Source organism: Dasypus novemcinctus, chromosome 9, assembly GCF_030445035.2.
Source record: "Dasypus novemcinctus isolate mDasNov1 chromosome 9, mDasNov1.1.hap2, whole genome shotgun sequence".
Classification (NCBI taxonomy): Eukaryota; Metazoa; Chordata; class Mammalia; order Cingulata; family Dasypodidae; genus Dasypus; species Dasypus novemcinctus.
In genome coordinates this window covers 130,989,426-131,013,693 of record NC_080681.1, presented here as the reverse complement: position 1 = coordinate 131,013,693, position 24,268 = coordinate 130,989,426, and the positions used below count along the sequence as shown (strand labels likewise).

Below are 24,268 nucleotides of genomic sequence, written 5' to 3'. Positions count from 1 at the left end.
CCTGCCCACTTCAGTTCCTGGCTCATAGTAGATGTCCAAGAAACGTGTGTTAAAGAAATAAATAAATTCATGCAGCTAAAATGAATGCTATTTTATGGGAAGCATAATACTAGAGGCTCACCCACTTCAAACAAAAAAAATTAAACATTTTAGAGTCAAATTTGAATGACTTTGCGATTACAAGTAATCCTTTCCCTTTCCTCTCCTCAGACACTCAAGGGCCCCAGATTTTACAAGCCAACCTTACCGTCAGGTTTTGTTCAACGTTTTCATAAATGTTAAAACAACATTGCAACATCGGCTTCAAAACCAGGAGCAGAAGCCTGATCCGAAGCTGCACCCTGCCCAGGGGTCCCTGCACGGAACTAGGGGACGCAAATTGCATTCACAAAGTTATTGCTCTTGCAGAAATTCTGCGGCCGAGGCGTGCGATTCCAGTGGCCGAGGGCGGCCACAGCCACCCAGGCGACAGCAGGTTCCCGGGCGGACGAGCTCGCAGCCCTGGCCGCGTCCGACCCACCCACCTCTTGGGGGTCCGGGCGGCGCCGGCTTCCCAGCCGAGAAGCCCCTCAGCAGCAGCTCCTGGCAGGTGGGGCCCCTCGGCGGCCCGGGGAAGGTGACGGCCTCTCGGCGGCGGTTCCTCGGGGCCGCCGCGGCTGGCGCTGTTTGCTGGGGTCGCCCGTGGCAACCGAAGGCTCCATCGCGGCGGGAGGAGCCTTGCGCAGGCGCGTGCTCCCCTGCTCGGCCAGATGGCTCGTCCCAACGGAGCCGCGCCTCCTGCGCAGGCGCAGGCGCGGCCGCCTTCCCCCAGCCCGCGAGGAGGCGCTGTCCTTGGCGGCCGCGGGCTCCTGGGCCCCGCGCGCGGGCTCGGGGCGGGTCGGGAGGCGGAGGCGGAGCTGAGGGCCCTGGGGGCGGCCCGAGCGTCCCAGGGCTGAGGCTGGAGGGGCCTGGAGTTGGGCCACCAGCCCCGAGGGCCCGCACCCCTTTAAAACGGGGGTCTCGCGCGTCCCTTTTGAAAAGGGAGGCGCCGGGACAGCGCGCCCGGGTCCCGCGGCCGCGCGGGCCTGGGGCTGAGTGGGAGCGGCCCCGCCGCATTCTCCACAGCCCCAGCTGCCCTCCCGGAGGCCCAGGGTCCGCTTTCTCGCCCGTTGCGCTGGCCGCCTTCTCTCACTGCCTGCCCTGCCTGGCCCGCGGCGGTTTCTGTGGCTGCAGCGGCGACGTGGGGGTGCGGGGCGAGATGGTCCCTCTCCGCCGCCCACTGTCCAGCGGGCCCCCGGCGCAGGTGTAAGGGGGCGCACCCCCTGCGCCGGCCGAGCCCCGAGCCCTTCAGCCGCCGGCCCTGCCGGCCACTCCCCAGGTTTGGCCAGCGGCTCCTGTGGCACAGCGGGGCCCGGAGGTCCTTGGTTTTATCGGGGGGCGCCAGAGCCGAGACCCCGCGACAGGCCCGGCGCGCGGCAACCTCCGAGGGACGCGCCGAGTGGCGGGCTTCGCTCCTGCCCTCGCCTCCCCGTGGTTGCGCCTGCACGAGGGCCTCTCCGGAACTCTAGGCTTTGATAGTTGGGCGATGTGCTTATGGACGTCTCCCCGCCTAAGCAGCCCCGAAGATGCTAAAGCGCGTCTCTGACGCTTCTGTTAGCGACTGTGCACTTGGGGTTCCGCAGGGAAGGAGAGCCGGGGAGGGAGCCCGCCGCGCCCGCCGCGCCCGCCCCGAGCCGGCCGAGGACCTGCGCCGCTGCGAGGGGCGCGAGGGCTGCCTCTGTATTTTGCTGTGGAGTGGTTTCCAGGGCATGTTGTTAAATGGAAAAATCGAGATGCAGAACAGCAGGTTTAGTCTGTTATGTAAGAGGGGGCAGAGGACAGTAGGAATATACCTTTATATTTTCTTACATTAAACAGCAACATAAAAATGGTTACCAAGCATGGGCTGGAGGAGACAGGAATAGAAACTAGACTTTTCTAACTGCATTGCACATTTGGCTTTGGAACTATGTGTAATTATAAAACCAAAAATACATCAAAATAGAAAAAATAATTTCTAAAAATTGAAAGCAGAATGAAACAAGTGAATCTAACTATATGTCAAGTTGGAGCTTAAGCATGCAGAAAAAGATGATTCCAAGTGAATTTAAAGCCCCGTGATTTCACTGTATGTGTCTAATGGACTATATCCAAAGGACAAAACGAACTGCAAGTAAATCATAAATTGTTCAGGATAATCCTGGTCTTAGTAATAATATTGATATTCTGGAATTATAATATGAAGTAGATGAAAGCAAATAAGTAATTACGGTATTATTAGGAAGCAATATTTTGAAAAAGGCATAAAAATATAAAATAAGAAGTAAGAACCCTGTACTCCTGGGTTTGAATGGGAAATAGCATGAATTAATGATCATTTTCTCTTCTAAAAATGTACTTAGATCTTTCTGTAAACCCACAACTTCTCTAATGAAAGAGCACCTCCCCCCCAAAGAAAAAGTATTTCTTAGCTCTGCTCATGGAAAAGACCTAGAACGTCACTGTCTAGCCAGGTAACCACTGCCCACATGTTGCTATTTAAATAAAATAAAATGAAATTTAAAATTTCATTCCTTGGAGTAGCCATATTTCAAATGTTCAATAACTCCGTGTGGCTAGTGGCTACCGTTTCAGGCATTGCAGATGTTTAAAATGTCCATCATTGCAAAAAGTTCTCCTCGACTGCAGTGGCCTGGAAACAATCACCAATCCAGTAGCAAGGAGCACTCCTAGCCCAGATCGTGGTCCATGCATGCAAGTCCCCACTAAACGAAATTGTAGTTTTTTGTTTTTTGTTTTAAATTTTTTAAAATTAAAGTTAATAGATCACAAGGACTGTTACATTAAAAAACATAAAAATTCACCCAGTGCAATGAATGACTCATGATGATGGAGGGGGTTGTTGTTATGGGGGGAGGAGTGAGGAGAGGGGGGTGGAGGGTATATGGGGTATTTTATGTATATGGGGTATTTTAATGTAACATTAAAAAAATAAAGACAAAAAAAAATAAACAAGAAACATAAGACATTCCCATATAACCCACTCCCTACCCCCCACCACATCATTTTTGTAAATTGTATTTTTTTGAAGATATATACATCACAAAAAAACTGTTACACTAAAAAATATAAGAGGTTCCTGTATACCCCCATCCCCCCACCCCATTCCTCCCACACCAACAACCTCCTTTATCGTTGCGGCACACTCCTCGCACTCCGTGAACACATTTTTGGGCACTGCTGCACTACATGGATAATAGCTTACCTTCTGGTTTGCACTCTCCCCCAGTACATTCAGTGGGTTATGGCAGGATATATAAAGTCCAGCATCTGACCCTGCAATATCATTAAGGACAACTCAAAATCCCAAAAATGCCCCCACATCACATCTCTTCGTCCCTCTCCCTGCCCTCGGCAACTACTGTGGCCACTTCCTCCACCTCATGCTAAAATTTCTTCTATTACTCGTCACAATAGTTCTATAGTAGAATACCAGTAAGTCCACTCTAGTCCATATTTTATTCCTTCATTCTGTGGACCCTGGGATGACGATGTCCCCTCCACCTCTAGATCAAGAGGGGGCTTAGATCCCCCATGGATGCTGGATGCAATTCCTCTGCTTACAGTTGTAGGCACTTTCGGCTCCCTGGTGTGGTGGTTGACCATCTTCACCTCCCTATTAGCTGACCTGGTAAGACCAACGAGCCAGAGAGTAGGAGTCGCCACTCTGCGATCATTGAAAAATGATTGATTCCAAATCTGAGGCAGAAAACGTGCTTTCAGATCCTGGAGCCTCTTATCGTACCAGGAAGAAAGGAAACTCACAGAATCTAGAATTGTGTCAGAATGACTCATTAGCCATTCTGAAAGGGCTCCCACTGGTCAAACCCAAGATAATTTGAGCATCAAAAGAAGTAACTGCAGTGACTTTACACACGTCAAACATGGTAGTATCCATGAGCTCGTTTTTAAAAAGTAAAGCCCTCACTGGCCACCTTTGAAGGGTGCCAGGGTGCCAAATTATTATTCTGAAAACAGTGGCAGCAGCCACGGAGGGAGCCCCTCAGAGCTCCTTTCAGGAAAGAGCTCATGTCCAGCTGAGCAGGCTGTACTTAGCTGCCATGCCTTAGGGATCTGGACAGTGTCCTTCTGGGAATGCCCCCAGTGGCTGAGCTTGACAGGGGCACCGGGGTCTGGCCAAATCTGCGACAGAGGGCTCCTCTCCCGGGCAGCCTCTGCTCCATTGGGCTGGCTGAAACTTGGTCACTCTGACACTGCAGTCAGGTTCTCCCTGCCCGAGCCCGCTTCCTCCCACTTTCCTTTCACAGGTGTCAGATCAGTGCTGGGGCCTAAAGGTCTTCCCAGCCCAGTTCCACTTTTGCACTCCCACTGCTGCCTCGAGGTCTGCTTTCCAGAGGACCCAGATCAGCAGAGTTGGCACCAGCGTGGTCTGAGCGCAGACAGCAAGATGGGCTTGGGACCCAGGTCCCTGACCGGCCGGCCGGCAACGGGGAGCCCGTCCCAGCAGCAAGTAGATCATTTGCACAAGACGGTGGCCCGCTGGTGAGATTGCCACCAGTAGGAAGCTGGGGGAGCGGTGGCTGGTGCAACGACGCAGGCTGTGGGAAGCGCCTGTGTCTGGGAGGGTGGGGGGATGCACACGTAGGTTTCAAGGTGTCCCTACAACTTCCCAACAGCCGGCTCCAACTGCTGTTCTCGTGTGCGGGTGTCCCCCGCGCAGGGGAGCCCCACACGCAAGGAGTGCACCTGTAAGGAGAGCTGCCCAGTGCGAAAGAAAGTGCAGCCTGCCCAGGAATGGTGCTGCACACACGGAGAGCTGACACAGCAAGATGATGCAACAAAAAGAGACACAGATTCCCGTGCCGCTGACAACAACAGAAGCGGACAAAAGAAGACACAGCAAATAGACACAGAACAGACAACTGAGGTGGGGTGGGGTGAAGAGGAGAGAAATAAAATAAATAAATCTTTAAAAAAAAAAAAAGCATATGTACAAAACTCATCTCAGGCAAAAAAAAAAAAAAGAAGTGGTGTCCTGACCTGGGCTCTGTCAATACAGGAGGGTGAAAACTCACTGCCAAAGTGCCTGGAAATTTCCAAACTTGAACCTTTAAGAAAGAAATCTTCTGGAAGAAAAGAAGTCTCGCTGATTGTGGAGAAGAAAAGAATTTATTCTCAATCTTACAAGAATGGGCGCACAAACAGAACATGTGGCTGCTGCCCCAAACAAAGGAAAGTGGTATAATTTATACCCCTAAGCCTAGCACGCAAGCCCTTCCTCGGTTTATCCATAGATGGATACTTCAGAGGTTACAGCCTGCCCGAGAGGCCTGATTTAGCCGCGCAAGTCCCCCAGTTTAAGATTAACAGTTTCCCCCATTACCTTCCAACTGTTTTGGCTTTTACCTGATCCTTTTGACAAATAAGGAATGGAATTTAGTGCTGATTGGGTATTGACTTAGCCCTTTCTTGTGCATCCTTTTTATTTTCTGGCTATAGGACTGGCTTAAGTTGGTTTCCTTTGTTCCTGCTTAACTGGGGATTGGGAGACTGAGGCAGTAGGCTGCCAGGTTACATTAATTAATATTTTCTTCTTCCTGCTTTATATTACCTTTATGTGAAAACTAAACTGATCCCCATCTCTTACAAATGTGAAGATCCAAGAAGTCAAACAAACCTCAAGCAGAATAAATATAAAGAAAATCACACCAACACACATGATAATCGATTTGATGAAAATGAGTAATAAAGAGAAATTCTTAAAAACAACCAGAGAAGAAACACATATTTCACAGGGCAAGAAAGAACGTCAGCAGACGGTCATGTGGTGCCTTGCAACCTTGAAAATACCGAAAGAAGAGAGCATGCTGACAACCTAGAACTTTCCAAAGTGAAAGCAATATCATGGTATGCGAATTGTATCTCAGCACAGTTATTTAAACACCTACAAGAGCAGGCGTAGCTCAGTGGCTGAACTCATGCTTCACGTGTATGAGGTATTGGGTTCAATCCTGGTACCCCTTAAAAATAAAATAAAAATAAAAATCTACAAAGAACTAAAGGAAGGCAAGCTTCTGCCCCTGGCTGTGATGGAGTGGGGAGTGAATTTGGTGCAGGCAGCCAAGGACAGCGATCCTGGAGCAGGAGCAAACGACCAGGAGACTGCTGCGGCTGCCCAGCCTGCCACATGGGGACGTGCCCAGGCCACGGTGGGGCCGGACATGAACCATAAAGGGGAATTGATCACATGGATTTCGTCAAGACCGAAGACCTGGGCTCTTCCGAGATGCAAGCCAAGGAGGACATGAGCCACAGACATGGGGACAGGCGTGCATCGGGTACAGAAAGGCCCCACAACTCACCAGGAAGAGCAGAAACCACATTTCTTCTTAGTTGGCAAAAGAGTTGAACGAGCATTCACTAACGCACACGGTAAGCTCATGAACAGGTGCTCAGCGTCAGTAGTCACAGGAAGACACAGGTGGGTTTACCTCCCCCTGCCCACCCAGTGGCCAACATCAAAAGGCCTCGCTCCACCAACTGCAGGCAACGACACCCAGCAACAGCTGGTGGGGATACAGAATGGCACTGGGGCTCTGGAAACACGCATTCCTCAGACGGTGCAGCAATCCCATGCCCAGGCATTCACGCAAAAGAATTGAAAACGTGTCCACACACAGACTTGCGCTTCAATGTTCAAAACAGTTTTTTTCATCATAGCCAAGCATGATGCAACCCGCACGTCCATCAAGAGATGACAGTTAAACCATGGGCTGCTCATACGATGGAAAGCTACTAGCAATAAAGAGTACACTGATGGCACGCAACAGTGTGCATGAGCCTCAAAAGTGCTCTGCTAAGTGGACCAAGTCCCCAGGAGGCGGCTGTGTTAGTCGCCCACTGCTGCATAACAAACTACCCCAGGGCTGAGTGGCTTCAGACATTCATGACCTCGCAGTTTTTGTGGGTTGAGGCCTTGGGGAGCAGCGGTCGGCGTGTCACCTCAAGATTCAGCTGGGGCGGTGGCTGGCAGGCTGCAGTGCTGCTTTGGCTGCTGGAGATTGACCTCAGCTCCTCTGTCAGCCCCCACCTGGCATTGGCGTCATCGCAGTAGCAGATGTCAGTGAGCCCAAGTCTTTATGTGCCAATCTCAGACGCCCTGTCCCTTTTGACATTTTCTGTCCTTAGGGCCATTTGCTGGGTGCAGAGCACTTGCAAGGGGAGGGAATTCCACCAGGAGGTAGGGCCGGGGGGGTCACCTGAGAGGCTGCCCACTCCACCTTCAGCCCGGGTGGTGCCCTGGTGTGTGTTCGGAAAAGGCGAAAGTCGTGACAGTGGGCAGACTTTGGGGCGGGGTGGGAGGGGAGGCTGGAAAGGGGCGGGGGACCTCGCTGAGGTGGCTGGAATGTGCAATGCCACGACTTGGCGGGGCTTATCCACACACGTGTATCCCGAAACTTCACACTGTACACCTATAACTAGTGCCTCTCACTGTATGAAAATCATAGCTCAGTAGAGCCAATTAAAAATAGAAGCCCCCGCGGGCCTCTCTCCATGCTGCCTCCCTGCGTCACAGCCACGCTGGCCTCACTTCCCTTTGGACAAGCCAGCCCATTCGTGCCCCGGGGCCTTTGCACATTCTGTTCTCTACCTGACTGCCTCTGTGGCTCTAGATGGAGCTGGCTTTTTTCCCTTTCTTTTTTTCCCTGACGCATAGGCTGCGAGTCAAGTCTCAGCTTAAATGCTGCCTGACAGGAGGTCTTACCTGGCTCCCCTGTGTAAAGCTGCCTCCCACCTCAACACGCTCACCCTTCACTGTCTTATCCTGCTTAAATTCCTTCACAGCACATATCGCATTTGAAAGGCTCTTCCTTTTTAAACTTACTTAGTGGCAAGCGGATGTGGCTCAAGTGATAGAGCTTCTGCCTGCCATATGGGAGGACCTGGGTTCAATCCCTGGCGCCTCCTGGTGAAAAAGAAGAAGAGAAAGTGTGCCTGCGTGGTGAGCCAGCGCCCCACACAAGTGAGTCACGCAGCAAGATGATGACGCATCAAAAGAGAGACAAGGAGAGAGTCAAGGTGAAGCGCAGCAGAGACCAGGAACTGAGGTGATGCAATTGACCGGGAACCTCTCTCCCCATCAGAGGTTTGCAGGATCGAATCCGGGTGAATCCTAGACGAGATAAAATGAGAAGAGAACACAGACAGCAAAAACAGCAGGGCGGGAGGAGAGAAAAGGGAGAAAATAAATAAGTCTTAAAAAAGAAAACTTATTTATTGTCTCCCTTGCCCCTTCTACTTCAAGGAGGCCCATCGCGGCAGGGCCTTTCGAATCTGGATCCCACCCCTGGACCGACACCTGGCCACCGCCGGCGTTCCGTGACTGGTGGAGAACGGCTGCTCCTCTGGACAGCGGCCTTTCTCAAGGAAGTTTAACACACGAGTTCAAACCTCAGGCAGGAAGACATCCCAGCAAATGCGCCCCAAGGCCCAGTGTCTGGCCTGGACAGAGGAAAGCCCGAGGGGCCCACGGGCGGCGTTGTCCCGGGACGCCCAGGCGAGGCCGTGCGTCGTGGCACAGGCCGCGCTGCGGTGCCCTGGGGTGTTCACCTGGGAATTCAGTCGAGCCCGTATCAGAAGCAGAACGTTCCTGGCGCCTGACGGGCAGCCTTTGGTCAGGAATGTTAATTTGTGTTTAACGTTTTCTCTCCTATGAAAGAATTCAAATCACCACTTTAAAAAACATAAAATCTGAGCGCAGCGTTCGGGCTTCTCCACGTTAAACAGGAGATGGCGCCTGGAGGCCACTTCGCTCAGGGAGAGAAGGAAAGGGGTCCAGGGGCCACGTCGGGTTGTTTGCTGGCTCTCAGGGCCCTGATGCCAGGCGGCAGCTGTCCAAGCGGGCGGCGGCTGGCTTGGTGCCGCATTCCCTCGGAGCGCCCAGAGCGACGGCCCGCGTGGCGCTGCTGCGTTCCCTGGTCGCTGCCGTTTTCTCTGTTCCACGTGCTTTCCCAAGAAAATAAGCAACCACCTCGCAAACAGACCAGGCAGGGAGTTTAAATTTAGCCAGAGCCGTTTCCTCTCCCGCTCGGATGACTCACCCCCGCCCCGCGGTGTCCTGCCGCAGCCGTGAATCCCGGCAGCTCGAGGCCCGAGCCCTGGACTCGGTGCCATCCGGCAAGGCTGGCCAAGAGGTCGCGCCAGAGAGCCCGCGGGTGGCGCTGGGTGGTAAAGCAACTGGCAGAGCGGCCTCGGCCCGGCTGCCAGGGAAGCGTGGAGTGGCAGCTCCCAGGGCTCACCCCAGGATGAGGGCCAGCGCTTCCGTGCCTCCTGGGGCCAAAGGCCTGTGTCCTCCTCACGCCAGATGGGGAGAGCAGAAGGCCCCGCGCCCTGACGAGCAACGGAGAAGGCCGCAGCCCAGCGAAGCCGGGAGCTGCGGCCTCTCGGGCCGAATAAGCAGTAAGGGGGCCACAGAGGGACGAACTGGACATCACCGTCCCCCTGGCCCAGCGCCAGGACCCCGCGCTCTGTCCTCTCGCCGAAGCGGGGGGCTGCCCGGCTCGAGCTCTCTGGACAGGACCTCTGTCCATCTCCCATTCGCAGGCACCTCTTGGGATGGATTTTTTAAAAGTTTCACCAAGGTCACAGTGGAGGATGTGGTTCTCCCCAAAAGAGCCGCAGGAGTGGAGTCACGGGGGGCCACCTCCAGTCTTTTTCAGAGAAGGGGTAACCTGAGCACCTGCAGCCTCCAGGCTTTTTTTTTAAAGTTATTTTTAAAATTGTATTATTTTGAAGATATGTAGATGACAAAAAATGTTACATTAAAAAATATAAGAGGGAAGTGGATTTGGCTCAACTGATAGGGTGTCCGCCTACCACTTGGGAGGTCCAGGGTTCAAACCCAGGGCCTCCTGACCCATGTGGTGAGCTGGCCCATGCGCAGTGCTGATACGCGCAAGGAGTGCCGTGCCACGCAGGGGTGTCCTCCACATAGGGGAGCCCCACGTGCAAAAAGTGCACCCTGCAAGGAGAGCCACCCCGTGCAAAGATAAGTCCAGCCTGCCCAGGTGGTGTGGCATACACGGAGAGCTGACCAGGCAAGATGATGCAACAAAGATACACAGATTCCAGGTGCCGCTGACAGGAGTGCAAGCAGACACAGAAGAATGAGCAGCCAATGGACTCAGAGAGCAGACAACGGGGGGGGGGGGGGGGCGCGCGGAGAGAAATAAAAAATAAGTCTTAAAAAATATATATATCTATAAGAGGTTCCCATATACCATGCACCCTCCCCCCACGCCTCCCACAACAACAACCTCTTTCATCATTGTGGCACATTCACTGCATTTGGTGAATACATTTTGGAGCACTGCTGCACAGCATGGACTGTAATTTACATTGTAGTTTACACTCTCCCCCGGTCCATTCAGAGGGTTATGGCAGGATACATAATGTCCAGCATCTGTCCCTGCAGTATCATTTAGGATGACACATGTTGGGTGGGACTTCTCCAGGCTTGTTTTTCATGATAACAATCTGGCGTCGTTAGTAAGGAACGGAGACCCTTCCCAGCAGAACTTAGAGCTGTGGCCTCGTGGGATCAAGGAACGTGACGGTCTCCTTTCACCCTCTCATTTTGTGAAGGAAGAAAACGAGGCCAGGACAATTGACTTCCGGGAGGGCCCAGCCAGGTGGGAGCGCAGCCGCACCCAGGGCCCGACCTCTGGCCTCCTGGAGCGCTGCCCGCCTTCTGGATGGGAGGACAGAAAGTGTTTCCATTTCACGGGGGAGGCAGACCCCACAGGCCAGAGGGGGCGGGGTCCTGCCCGGGGCTCCTGAATCCACTTTCGGCCTTTGGGGCAGCGAGAGCGTCTCCCCGTGGAGCCGAGGATGGCGGGAGGAGCTTGTGTCCACACATCGGGCGAGAAATGGCCAGGGACCAGTTTTTGCAAACCTTGAAGAAGGAGTAATGAAAATCATTCTTCGGATTCCAGCTGAAAGGCCAATTAGACAACCTAGAACTGAAAGGAGACTCGTGGACTTGGGGAAGACGAGGCCTTTGGCTTTGGCCTGTCAACGGGTCAGGTGTCCTGGAGAAGGCCCGGAAGCTAGAGTGGGTCTCCCGTGGCTCTGGGGTCCTCGGCGTTGAAACCCGCCCGAGTCCAGACGACGGGTGAGGCTGGGGCGCCCTCCTGCCGAGGCTGCCCTGCGCCTAGTCCAGGTCTGGGCAGAAGCTCCGTATTAATTTCAAGCCACAGCTAAGGAGAGACAGAAGAAAACAGCGGCGGAGGCTGGTTCGGGCAGAGCTAGCTGAATCAAGGGCTCCGCACGCCCCAGGAGTTCTCAGGCGCTTCCGACGCCTCAGTCGCCCCAGGTCGCAGCGCGGTTCCGGGGCTCGCAGGCCGGCTCGGCGCTCGCTTCCCAGGCAGGAGGCCACGCGCTGGCTTGGAGCCACCGCAGCACGAGGGCGAGGACGGAGCTGCTCCCAGGAAACTTAGGCTCTGGTGGGGACCATCAAACAAGCTGCTGGCCGTCCTGGTTTCCCCGGGCTTCCTAACAGAGTGACCACCAGGCAGCCCCGGGCACAGCAGCGCCTCTCTGCAGGCAGGAGCCTGAGACCAGGCGTGGCCAGGCCCCTCGCCCTCTGCAGCCGCACCGGACCGGGCTCGCACGTCCTGGCCCCTCACTTCAGTCTGCCTTCGTCTCTGTGTCTGTCTGTCTGTCCCCCAATCTCCCTCTTCTTAGGACGCCTGTCGTGGGGTCAGGGCCCACCCGCTCCACCGCGGCCCCATCTTCCCTGATCGCACCTCCAGAGACCCCCTTTCCTGGCCAGGTCCTGTTCACCGGACCGGGGGTTACACAGTTCAGCCCCAGCACTGACCACTGCAGCTCCTGCTCGGGCCAGGCGGCGGTCCCTCCTGGAGCTCCGCCACCAGCCTTCGCAGGACGCACAAGCGGACGAGCCCCAAGGCCAGCGAGAGCCTCCTGCGCAGGCCCCACGTCCCAGCTGAGGCGAGAGCTTGAGGCCGGTGATTCCAGGCCAAAGGAGCGCAGCGTCCAGAGGGGCCCGCGGGGCCCCCGGCGCCGGCCACTCCAGCTGCAAAGCCCCTTCCGCACGGCTCACCCAGGCCCTGCCCGCAGGGGACAGCGCCCCAAGGGGCTTGGGGGCACCAGGCCAAGGAGAAGTTCAGGGGGTGCTCGGCCGACACCAGGCGAGAGCACGTGGCGCTCAGCGCTGACCACGTGCCTGATCAGCTTTTGGGGGGAAGCTGCCGAACTTTAATTCAAAAGAATTAGAATGGAAGCTCGTGGGGCCCCTACTGCCCCGCATCTTCGGGGTGAAGGGGTGGCTGCTCACTGTGCGGAAGCCGAGGCCCCGCGGGGCACAGGGGTGAGGGGCGTCAGCAGACCCGCGGCCCTCGGGGCTCCGCCGCGGGGGGAGCTAAGCGCCGCTCGGCTTCCCAGGCGACCCCGGCTTCCGGGGGGGGGGCAGCGCCCCTTTGGCGTCCTCGGCCCCGCGGCCAGGAGGTCGAGGCTTCCGAGGAGCTGCTGCTTTGGGGGGACAGCGGGGGCGCCGCCCGCCCTCGCCCCGGCCCCTCGCGCTGCTCCAGCCAGCGCCCACGAGCCGCGCCCACACGTCCCGGGTGGGCGGGAGTTCGGGGCGCCCGGTGGGGGCGGGGCGCGCGGGGCGGCGGGGCCGGGGGGGCGGGCCGCGCTCTCCGGCCGCCCCCTCGCGCCGCGCCGCGCGCTCCCGTCCCGCCTGTGCCGCCGCCTCGGCCGCCCGCGAAGCAACTTTGCCGGCGCCCGCCGCCCCCGGCGCCGCCGCCCCGTCCCGCGCCGAGGCCATGGCCGCGCTGGCCCGGCTGCTGCCCGCGCTGCTCCTGCTCTGCTCCGAGCGGCCCCGCGGCTCCAGGTGAGCGGTGCGGGGCGGGGGCGCGGGGCGGGGCGCGGGGCGGGGGCGCGACGGGGGCGAGCTCTCCCGCCCCGGCAGCCCCCTCGGGGGTCCCTCTTCGGCCCGAGCCCTAGCTACGGGACCCTCCGGAACCCGGGCGCGAGCCTCGGGCACCCGGACGCCCACCCCGCGCGCCCCTTTCCCGCAAAGCGCTGTAGCGGTTCGGGCGCGGGGCGCGGAGACGCGGCTCCGCCGTGCCCGAGGCGCTGTCCGCCGCCCGGTGCTGAACGGGCGCCGCCGGGCGCAGAGGGACGTCGGAGCGGCTGGGCCGGGGGCGTCGCCAGTCCGGGTTCACAGGCTTCGCGTCGCGCGTCCTCGGCTCTCCCCGGCCCGCGGCCGGTCCCCCTCCGGCCGCTGCCCTTCCAGGGCCGAGCCGAGCGCTCGGCGGGGCCCGAGCTGGAGGTAGGAAGCCGGGGGAGGTCAGGAGGAGCGCGGGGAGGCTGCGCCTTGCCGGAGGGAGCAGAGCCCGCGGGGGCTCCTGTCCCAGCCCGTTCAAACGCAGGGGCTGAATCCCAAGGGAGCCGTGAGGGGCAGCCGGGCGCCCCTGGGCAGGGGTCGGGGGTCCCTGACTCCTCAGAAAAGGAAGAGGTTTCTGGGACCTTTGCGGACCGCAACCCACCCCTCTTCTCTGGGGACCTGAAATGGGTGTCCAGGGCCCTGGCTCGGAGCCTGGCCGCTTTTCCAGGGGTTTGTGAGAGGCCACGAGGACTCCCTCTGAAAGTCATCTCCGTGCACGAGTGCCAGGAAAAAGCAGAGAAAACCCCCGCCAGCCTTCTGGGCCCTGGGGTTGTGCAGCTAGTGGACGTCTAAGACTGCCAGGAACCGGAAGCCACGGCCCTTCGTCGGTCAGGGTTTTGGCTCTAGGCCAAACGCAACACAAGGCTGAGGGCCGAGCTTTCCCTGCCGAGGACCCAGCCAGAAGCCCCGGCGCTGCCCGGAGCTCGTGGCAGCCCTGCCCGCAGGGGCCTCCTGCTTCAAGGGAGAGGAAGGGCAGAGAAACAGGCAAGGCCACGGGGGTTGCGCAGGAAGCGCCAGGGTCAGCGTAGGCTTGGACTGTGGATCCGTAGCTGCGAGTCTGGACTCCAAAGAGTTCCTGAATCCCCAAGCCTTCACATATGTTGGCCCCAAATCTAGGCGGCAAAACCCAGCCGGGAACTGCTCTAGGCTCCTTCTCCTCATCCTATTTATGCATCTCCCGATGCGAAATGCTCCGCTCTCCCTGCTCAAGTCTGAATACGCACATCTCGTCCTTCTAGAATCGGAACAATTCTCAGTTCCAACCTGCACCTGGCCCCAGGGTGCTGGCCAAAGGGCTGCGCTCCTGTGTGCCTGCGCGGGCCGGGCCGTGCGCCCGACCTGCAGAGAGAGGGCCGGGCACCTCGGGAGGAGGAAGGCGCTTCAACAGCCCCCCAAGACGGAAGACGGTCACCATCTCGCTGCAGTTGCAGCCTGTCATCGGGGTGCTCTTGACCTCAGCGTCCAGCTCGCCTCCTGCTCCTGACTTGGCTTGGGCGAACCCCCCAAAGTGGCCCTCAGGGTCCTGCCGTCCTCTGGGCCTCCTCTCCCTGCCCCCAGTCCCCATTGTGGGGAGGACAGGGGGACAATTGAAACAGGAGGCATCTGTGTGGCGGTCACTCCTTAGGGCAGATTCCAGCAGCTTCGGGCGGGAGAGGCTTGGTGGGACCAAGAGGGGTGCCGCAGTCTGGGGGGAGCAGTCGAAGCCCCGCCTGCCCCGTGGCTGAAGATCCAGAGGCACCGTGGGCCCCAGCGCTTGTCAGCCGTGCGCCCGAGTGGGTGGCCCTCCCAGGAGGCTGGCTTCTCCCTCCTGGGGGGGCCGAGCCCGCAGCTCCCGCCTTGCCAGCTCGCTGCGCGCTCTCCCCATGCTCCTCTTTGCCTTGGCAACGGAGGTGCCAGAGCAGCTCGTTCTGCTGCTGAAGCTACCTGCCAGGGCTCCGTGGGCTCGCGGGGGCTGGGGAAGGGCCCACGGGTGGAGGAGGGACCCCTCCCTCCCTCGGCTGCAGCCACCTTCCCTTCCCTTCCCCCAGGACAGAGAGGTGGCGGGGGTGGGTTTGCTTCTCACTGGAGGCCGGCAGTGGGAGGGGGCCTCGTAACACACAGGGGCGGCCCGAGGGGGGCTGGGGGTTTCCCGGTGCCCGTGTGCCCGGGACCCTGAGCCCCGAGTCGGAGCGGAGTCTGGACCCGGTGATGACTCTCAGCTCCCCCCGTCCACTTGCCCCAACCCTGGGCCCTGCCCCGCCACTCCCCGGGCCCTGCACATCTGCACCCCATGAAAAAAGGGGGGCCTTGGAGGGCACAGGCCCTGGGCCCGTCCCATCTGCTGCAGGGAGCCCTCTCCCCTCTCGCCCCCACGGGGCCCGCTGGTGTCCTGCCACTTCCGGGTGAGCTTAGCCCCGACCTTGCCTCCTTGCCAAGGGGGCCGGTGGCCGGGGGAAGGCGCCTGCGGACACCGCCACCCTGGGACGTGTGAGATGGACCCCGGAACGGCAGTGTCCCCCGAAGCCCGCGTCATCGCAGGCTGACTGCAGCACGAGGCGGCAGCTGGGCTCCTCCAAAAATAAAGCCTAATCCAAATCCCTTTGGATCTGACCTCGAGCGTGACCTCCATTTGCCTTTCTCATTGTGCTCTGGCTGCAGCACTTATTTTCATCCCACTTAATACTCTGCGACCAAAGCACCGACCCCGGCCCAGCCCCTCAGCTTCCCCCGGGAGGGACCCAGGCCACGGCCTGCCCGCCTGGACGGAGGGCCGGGCCAACGTGGTGTCCAAATCCCACCTGCTAAAGAGCGTCGGGTTCAGATAACCACCTCAAAGGCCAGTGTGTGTCAGGCAGACAGAAGGAAGCAGCCCCAAGCCCAGGTGGCCTGAGAAGCCTCCAGAACTCCCCTGGAGGAGAGGAGTGGGGGTCCCGGCAGGAGCACCGGGAGGCAGGGAGGCCGGCAGAGGCCCAACTCCACGGGGAGACTCAGCAGGGCCACTCCCTCTGCCCCCGCAGGGCTCCCCGTCTGTCACCTCCAGCTGCGGGAGCCCCGGAGCCTGAGCCCAAACTCCCCCCTCTCCTTGTGTCCGTGTGTCCGTCCTCTCCAGCCACCACTCCCTCCAGTCCACTCAGCGCTGCCTTCCTGACTCCCACAGCAGCCCCTGAATTCAATTCTGCCCCCGGTGCCATGTACCCTCCTTCCAGAATCCTAAGTGGGATTCCGCCCTTTGCTCAGAATCCTCGGGGGCTCCTCGGAAGAGGGTCGGGATGAGGGTGGAAGGGGGTCAGGGCAGGGGAGGGGGAGAAGGGGAGCTGGGGGAGGGGCACGGGTGGAGGGAGTGCAGAAGGAAGGTGGGTGGGAGGAGGGTGGGCAGGGAGAGGTGGGACGAGCCGCTGTCGGGGCACGGTGCTTCTGGCAGCTCCGCGTGTGGGGTCCCCGGCGCCCTGGTTTCACCCCTCCATGTCCAGCAGGCACGGGTGCCAGCGGTGTTGCCTGCGGCCCACTTGTGCGGCCACAGTCACCTCAGGGTCAGGCTCAGCAGCCGGGGAAACTGGGGCCAGGCCTGGGCAGGCAGGGGCAGGAGCCCAGGCCTGCCGTGCGCCTGCCCCTGGCCTTGGGCGTCGCATCTCTGTCCCGGGTCACCTGCTGCAGGACGCTCCCTGGCAGCTGGCAGCGGGCGAGTGGGCCTGGGGGCTCAGCCCGGGGGGCAGACACCGAGCAGGAGGGCCTGGCAGGTGGGCGCTCACCGTGGCCTCCCTGCTGGCGCCCCGGACGGCGTGTTGTCCGGGAAGGTACCCGGCCCTGCGCCTGCTCTCCGTGGAACACGTGGCCTTGCCCCGCAGGGCCGTGAATGACGTCGGGGACTACGTGGGCTCCAACCTCGAGATCTCCTGGCTCCCCAATCTGGACAGCCTGATGGACGGCTACGCCCGGAACTTCCGGCCGGGCATCGGAGGTGAGGCGGGCCGGGCGGGGGATGTCCCCCCGACTCTGGCCAGCGGCCTGGTGGAGGGCAGCGGGCGGGGTCCCCGGCCTCTCCCTCCTTCCACCAGCCCCTCGGCCCCTCTCCCGCAGGGCCCCCCGTGAACGTGGCCCTGGCCCTCGAGGTGGCCAGCATCGACCACATCTCGGAGGTGAACATGGTAGGTGGCCGCGCCGCCCCCGGCCGTGCCCCTCCGCCCGCGCGCGCCCTGACCGCCCGCCCGCTGCCCGCAGGAGTACACCATGACCGTGTTCGTGCACCAGAGCTGGCGCGACAGCCGGCTGTCCTACAACCACACCAACGAGACGCTCGGGCTGGACAGCCGCTTTGTGGACAGGCTGTGGGTGCCCGACACCTTCCTGGTCAACGCCAAGTCCGCCTGGTTCCACGACGTCACGGTGGAGAACAAGCTCATCCGCCTGCAGCCCGATGGCGTCGTGCTCTACAGCATCCGGTGAGTGGCCCCGGCCCGGGGCCTCGAGCACGGAAGGCCCTGGGGTCTCTGCCGGGAGCGGGGGCCGGGTAGAGGCCGCGGTGCTGCTGTGGGCTCACGGCAGCCACAGCTGCTGGTGGGACCTCGGTTCCCGTGTTGCCAACTGGAAGCCGGCAGCGTGGCCTCCGGGTGCAGGGTGCCCTTGAAAAGTAAGGTGGGGCGCGCTGACGTCAGGTGCGCGGCTTCCGAGCACACCCGGGGGCACGCGTGCGTCCACAGCGCTGGGCGGCCATCGCTGTCTCGTTCCAAGACATTTCCATCACCCCACGACCACTCATTCCCGCAGGGCCGTCAGGGGAGCCATGGAGACTGAGCCCCGTTCCCACATGGTACATCAGGGGGAGCCATAAAGACTGAGCCTCGTTCCTGCAGGGCTGTCAGGGGGAGTCATGGAGACTGAGCCTCGTTCCCTTGCAGCCTGTCGGGGACCCGTAGGGACTGAGCCTCGTTCCCGTGTGGTTTGTCAGGGGAGCCCATAGAGACTGAGCCTTGTTCCCTCACAGCCTGTCAGGGACCTGTAGAGCCTGAGCCCTGTTCCTATGTGGCCCATCAGGGGGGCACCTAGACACTGAACCTTGTTCCCACACAGGCAATTAGGGGGACCCATAGAGACTGAGCTTTATTCCCCTGCAGCCTGTCAGGGGGACCTGTAGTGACTGACCCTCATTCCCATGCGGCCCATTGGGGGTAGCCATAAAGAGTGAGCCTCGTTCCCATGCAGCCCATCAGGGGACCCATAGAGACTGAGCTTCATTCCCACATGGCCTGTCAGAGTGATCACATAGACACTGAGACTTGTTCCCATGTAGCCTGTTGGGGACCTGTAGAGACTGAGCCCTGTTCCCACGTGCCCATCAGGGGGCACCTAGACACTGAGCCTTGTTCCCGCACAGCCCATTAGGGGGACCTGTAGAGACTGAGCCCTGTTCCCATGAGGCCCATCAAGGGAGCCATAGAGGATGTACCTTGGGGTCTGGCCCTGGGAGCTTGGCTGTCATCTACCCTTGTAGGAACTGATTTAGGCAGAGTCCAGCATTTCGAAGAATGAAGAAAATGAATGAAATCCAGTTCTTTCTAAAGAAAGACTTAAAAATATCTGTAGAGTTGATCCTGGTGTGCAGGGTTTTCCCAGGTGCCTGACAACTTGCAAACAAAGCCCGAATGGCAGCCCAACCCCCGGCCTCTCCGGGTCCCTGGGTGGCCCCTCCGACCTGGAGCGGGGCCCGTGGAGCTAAGTGGTGTCTTGTCGGGCAGCATCACCTCCACGGTGGCCTGTGACATGGACCTGGCCAAGTACCCCATGGATGAGCAGGAGTGCATGCTGGACCTGGAGAGCTGTGAGTTCCGCGGCTGGGGTGGGGCTTCCTAGCGCCTTGGCGAGGAAGGGCAGTGGACTCAGGCCTGCGTCGTCCGCGTCCAGCCTGGCCCAGCTCCGGGCACAAGGGCACGTCTGGGACGGGGCCTGCTCTGGAGAGAGAGGCCTGGGCAGGGAGAGAGGGGGCCGGAGGGCTTGGAGGGTCGGGCCCCTCCCCGTCAGCGCCCACCCGGGCAGCTGCATCTGCCTGTTGGTCCAGCCGTGGCCGCCCCTGGGGTCCCCCGGCAGCAGGACCCGCGCTTCTGTCCACACTCCTGGCCCAGGCCCCTGCCCTGAGCTCCAGGCCTGGTCCAGTGTCGTCTCCTGGAGGGGACCCTCCCCAGATGCGCAGCCCAAGGGTGCCCTGCTGGGGGGTCTGGGGGCTGCCGGGCACGGAGCGCTGCTGCCCAGCCGCGGCCATCTTGGGCCCCTGCAGATGGCTACTCGGCCGAGGACATCGTCTACTACTGGTCGGAGAGCCAGGCGCAGATCCACGGGCTGGACAGGCTGCAGCTGGCGCAGTTTACCATCACCAGCTACCGCTTCACCACAGAGCTGACCAACGTCAAGTCGGGTACCGCCTCTCCCGGGGAGCCCGGCGCTGGCTTTCGGGGCCCTTTGTGGGGGAGCTGGCCCTGTGGCTCAGGCTGCCCCTGCGGGAGGGCTCCGGGCGGTGAGGCTGCGCCAGGCTCTCCGGCGTTTTCCTTGGACCCCGGCCCCCTCCCGGGAGCCAGCAGCGAGCGGGGGCGGGGGAGCGAGTGGGCGCAGGTCATTTCCAGGGCCCTTACTCCAAGCCGGGCTCAGGAGCCTGCCCCCCCGCGCTCCTGCTGCCCCGTCCCGCGCTGGGTTGCGCTTGGGCATGGCGGATCCGTGGGAGGAGGCTGGGCTGCCCGCCCTGGCAGCTCAGTGCACTGAGGCCAGGGCAGTGCCGGAATCTTCCCGGGCGGCCTCCTTCTCAGGCCAGCCTGCGCCTGGGGACCCCCGCCCTGGAGGCCCCGAGCCCCCCGTGGTGTGGGGGGTCGGCCCGCTGCAGGGGGATGGCACGGGCGTGTGGGGCGGGCACGGGTGGGGTGGCAGGCCCTGGGCTCACGCACCGCCCGCAGCCGGCCAGTTCCCGCGGCTCAGCCTGCGCTTCTGCCTGCGGAGGAACCGCGGCGTCTACATCATCCAGTCCTACATGCCGTCCGTCCTGCTGGTGGCCATGTCCTGGGTGTCCTTCTGGATCAGTCAGGCCGCGGTGCCTGCCAGGGTGTCCCTGGGTACGCGCGAGGGCGCGGGGTGTGCAGGGAGGGGGCCGGGGGATGAGGGGAGGGGCCGGGGAATGCGGGGAGGGGGCCGGGGGATGCAGAGGGGGCTGTGGTACATGAGGAGGGCAGCCAGGGCATGAGGGGAGGGGGCTGGGGGATGCGGGGCCGGGGCATGCAGGGAGGGGGCTGGGGGAGTATATGGGGAAGGGGCTGGGGGTATGCAAAGGGTGTCTGAGGATGTGGGGAGGGGGCCAGGAGGTACAGGGAGGAGGCCGGGAGATTCGGGGAGGGGTCCAGGGGGTTACATGGGGAGGGGGCCGGGGTACGTGGGTAGGGGGCCGGGGAAACCCTGCCCACTGGAGGCGGCTCCGCCCGGGGGCGGGGGCTGGGGGCTGCACCGCCGCTCTCGCGCAGGGATCACCACTGTGCTGACCATGACGACGCTGATGGTGAGCGCGCGCTCGTCGCTCCCGCGGGCGTCGGCCATCAAGGCGCTGGACGTGTACTTCTGGATCTGCTACGTCTTCGTCTTCGCGGCGCTGGTGGAGTACGCCTTCGCCCACTTCAACGCCGACCACAGGAAGAAGCAGAAGGCCGAGGCCAAGGCGGCTGCGCGCAGGGCCCAGGTGAGGCCGCGCAGCCCGCGGCGCCGCGGGGACCCCTCTCGGGTCGCGGTCGCGCCCGGGGGCACGAGGGACGGAGCTGGGCGCGCGAGCTGGGTGCGCAGGGCGGGTGGACGCTCAGCCCCCGCCCCCCGCAGAGCGACGTGAAGACCGCCATCGTGCTCTTCTCGCTCTCCGCGGCCGGCGTCACCCAGGAGCTGGCCGCGTCCAGGCGGCCGGGCCGCGTCCCCGGGCGCCTCCTGGGCCCCTACAGGTCGGTGGCGGTGGAGACGGGGGAGGCGCGGGGTCAGGGCGGCCTCCGCGCGCTGCTCAAGCCCCTCGACGCCGACACCATCGACGTGTACGCCCGCGCCGTGTTCCCCGCCGCCTTCGTGGCCGTCAACGTCGTCTACTGGGCAGCATATGCCCTGTGAGGCGGCCGGGGCGCGGCCTGTCCTGCCGTCCAGGGAGCGCCTTTCGAGGGGACGCCGGACCCTCTGGAGAGAGCTGCCCTCCGCAGCCGCAAAGCGGACGCTGGCTCTGAAAGAAGACGCCTCCCCGCCCGGCTCTGCCGCCCCCCACCCCGCCAGGGTCCCTGTGGGCCTTTCCTGCAGGCGGGGTCGCCCAGGCCACAGGGTGCCGCCCGCTCCACGCCCCCTCCCCGAGGCCGAGCCGCCCCCAGGCCCCCGCTGCGCCAGGCCCTCGCCGAGCCGGGGATTTTTAGACGCAGAATGTGGCTCTGATTTCTGGGACTTTGCTTCTCAGGAAGCCGGATCAGAGAGCAGGAGGCCAGGCGCAGCCCTTCTGTTTTTATTTTAAGCTGTGCTCGTGATTTCCTTAGGCGGAATGGTAGAGAAAAGCTCTGTTGAGGGCTCTTTGGTCCCAGCATGGAATAAAGCCTCTGGCCAGCTGGCGGCTCCCGGGTCTGTCCTTGCGGCTTCGGCGCGGCCCCTCGGCTGGAGCCCCATGCCGGACGTGCGGAGCGGCCCCTCATCCTGCCAGCAGCATTTGGGTGGGGGTGGTGGGCAGCGGCCCCATAGAAGCCTCGGGGTTGAGCCAGGGGAGGGCAGGGGGCTTGACGTCGAGGGGGTGGGGAGAGCGTCAGGAGAGGAGCCGAGAGGGTCCTTGTCACCTGTGCGGGCTGCCCATGGTGGGGCCCTGTCCTGGGGACACAGAAATGCCCCAAATACATGTGGTGGGGGTCAGGCTGGCATTTGACCCCAGGACTGGCCAATCCCCGTAGTCACGGGAAGCCCCAGCAAAGGCAGGGCCAGATGGTCAGGGGTCACAGGGGTCAGGGGTCATGGGGGTCAGGATCCAGAAGGCACGGGGCCCAGAGAGGCCAAGTGTCAGAGGGGGCAGGGATCAGAGGGGTCGGCCTGTGCCCCTGCAGGGGAGCCATGTGGCCACGCAGGGGTCGTGGGTCAGAGGGGTTGGGGGTCAGAGCGGTGGGGCGCGCCCTGCAGGGGAGCCGTGTGGCTGCGCAGGGGGTGGGGGTCAGGGGTCGGGGGTCAGAGGGGGCAGGGGTCAGAGGGGCGGGGCATGCCCTGCAGGGGAGCCGTGTGGCTGCGCAGGGGGTGGGGGTCAGGGGTCGGGGGTCAGAGGGGGCGGGGGTCAGAGGGGCGGGGCATGCCCTGCAGGGGAGCCGTGTGGCTGCGCAGGGGGCCGGGGTCAGGGGGCGGGGGTCAGGGGGCGGGGCGCGCCCTGCAGGGGAGCCGTGTGGCTGCGCAGGGGTCTGCAGGAGGCTGCAGGTGGTCCTGGAGCAGCTCGTAGGGCCAGAGCCCCCCCAGGCGCTCCGCGTAGGGTGGGAGTGCGCCCCAAAGACACACCACGTCCTCACCCCAGCTGCCGAGGGAGGCGGGCGAGGTGGAGCTGGGCCGATCCGATGGCTGAGGCCGCCTATGACGGGGAGAGCCAGGCGGACAGACAGACGGGAGCAGCCACGGGGGGACAGGGCGAGCGGGGGCGCGGCCACAGCCAGGGGACACTGAGGATCGCCTGGAGCCTCTGGGAGCCGGAGACCCTGCCCTCGAGCCCCTGGGTCGGAGCTGGACCTCTGGAGCCTGAGAGACCGTCGCCCAGGAAACCGAGCACCCCAGAGCCCGTGCCGCCCCCGCAGCGCCGCCCCCCGCAGCGCCGGCGCGTCTGACGGGCGGCTTTTGATGAGGGGTCCGCCCTTCCGCTGCTGGGCCATTACCCTCGGAAGGAGCGCGAGGGGGCAATTAGAGCAGCTGTGCGCCCGGCGTGCAGCTGCAGGGCCCCCCGAGCAGGGGTGAGGCGGTCAAGCCGCCGGCCAGCGCCCATGCCAGCCTGGCCAGGCCTCGGCCAACCAAGCTTGGCAGTGACTGAGCCAGGGGAGGGGCTCCAGGCTGGGGCAGCTGCCCCCGCAGCCAGGACCAACCTGCCCAGGGGTCACTGCGGCCCAGGCCGTGGGCAGGACACCGGGGGGCGGCCACGGGAGGACCAGGTTCGGGTGGCAGAGCGAGTAGGCCACCGTTGAGGCCACAGCGTGCCGGGCAGGGCCGGGGGCGAGCTGGGCTCGCCGCTTACCAGGGCCTGACTGTGCGCCGGCCGCATCCACCGCTCACTCCCAAACTGCCTGGCTCCCGCTCTGAGGGGACGAGGGAGGGGGCAGGGATGGGGCCAGAGCAGCAGGCCTGGTGGGAGGGCAGGTGGTGGGGGCGGTCAGACCCACTGGGCAGCAGCCACCTCAGGACAGTAGGAGGACAGCGGCCGGGCTGGGCTGGTGGCCCCGCCCCTGCCTGGCCCAGGCGCAGGCCCCTCTGTCCCGCCCCTCCACGGGGCACCCCTGGTCTGCGCAGACATGGACTGTCATCAGGCCTCCCTGCCTGGGCCCCGGGCCCCGGGCTCCGGATGGGCCCACGGGGGCTCGGTGCTTCCCCGAGGGCTGACTTCCCGCAGAGGCAGGCGGCAGCTCTGCTCGGCCCAGGTCAGGTTGAGGGTCACGAGCTGCTGGGCTCCCCTCGGCACGGAGGCCACGGGGGCTCCCACGCCGTGCCCGGGCCTACCCCCCTGGCCCCGCGCTGGCCACTGCAGGGCCCCGCTGCCGCATGTGCCCATGAGCGCGAGTCACAGCCGGCCTCTGCGGCTGCCTGGTGCCCACGTGGGGGCGGCAGCTTTGCCCCAGCGCAGGCCCCCCGGGCAGAGTGGCCCCTGCTCTGCAGCCGCAGGGTGACGGGAGGAGCAGGTGGGGGGCCGAGGTGGAGGGTAGGGGCGGGGAGGTGGCTGGGGAGGGGCGGCGGTGCCCATGGGGAATGGGGGGCGTGGGTTAGAGGCGGGGGCCCTCGCCCCTTCCAGCCGCTGAGTGTGTGTGGGGGGCGGGTGGCCTCCTGCTGTCTTGAGGTGGGGGGCTGAGCGCAATCCAAGGTAGACCCCCGGCTGCTTCCCTGAGTCCAGGGAGTGACCCTCAAGGACACCAGGGGGCCCCCCACACCGAGGCGAGCCCCACACTGATGGGGGTTCTTCACTGAGCCTGAGAAGGACTTGGGGGCGGGTGGGGGGCGTCCCCAGAAAGCGGTGCCCCTGTGGGGCCGTCTTTGCAGAATGAGGGTCGAGGGTCTCTTCAGCACCTAGGCGCG

The 24,268-nt window shown here is 62.2% G+C and overlaps 2 protein-coding genes across 2 annotated transcripts in view; one reads left to right on the top strand and one right to left on the bottom strand.

The window, feature by feature from the left end:
• CFAP74 (cilia and flagella associated protein 74) overlaps positions 1 to 708 on the bottom strand; it is a 115,811-nt gene extending 115,103 nt beyond the window's left edge. Inside the window, 1 exon segment of the mRNA XM_071217179.1 lies at positions 525 to 708. The gene's annotated coding sequence lies outside the window, so the exon portion shown is untranslated.
• Positions 709 to 12,798: 12,090 nt separating this feature from the next.
• On the top strand, positions 12,799 to 21,579 carry GABRD (gamma-aminobutyric acid type A receptor subunit delta). Its single transcript, XM_004473527.5, has 9 exons — positions 12,799 to 12,952; positions 16,834 to 16,946; positions 17,066 to 17,133; positions 17,207 to 17,427; positions 18,721 to 18,803; positions 19,257 to 19,394; positions 19,924 to 20,079; positions 20,482 to 20,693; positions 20,828 to 21,579. The coding sequence occupies exons 1-9, from the start codon at positions 12,885 to 12,887 to the stop codon at positions 21,101 to 21,103; spliced, it is 1,335 nt and encodes a 444-aa protein (XP_004473584.4). The 5' UTR covers positions 12,799 to 12,884; the 3' UTR covers positions 21,104 to 21,579.
• The last annotated feature ends 2,689 nt before the right edge of the window (positions 21,580 to 24,268 follow it).

Bases quoted from the DNA above. Each gene is read 5' to 3' on its own strand.
- GABRD (XM_004473527.5), top strand. From the start codon at position 12,885: ATGGCCGCGCTGGCCCGGCTGCTGCCCGCGCTGCTCCTGCTCTGCTCC. The intron at 16,947-17,065 runs GTGAGGCGGGCC...CCTCTCCCGCAG, and splicing joins CTTCCGGCCGGGCATCGGAG to GGCCCCCCGTGAACGTGGCC. The intron at 20,080-20,481 runs GTACGCGCGAGG...GCTCTCGCGCAG, and splicing joins GCCTGCCAGGGTGTCCCTGG to GGATCACCACTGTGCTGACC.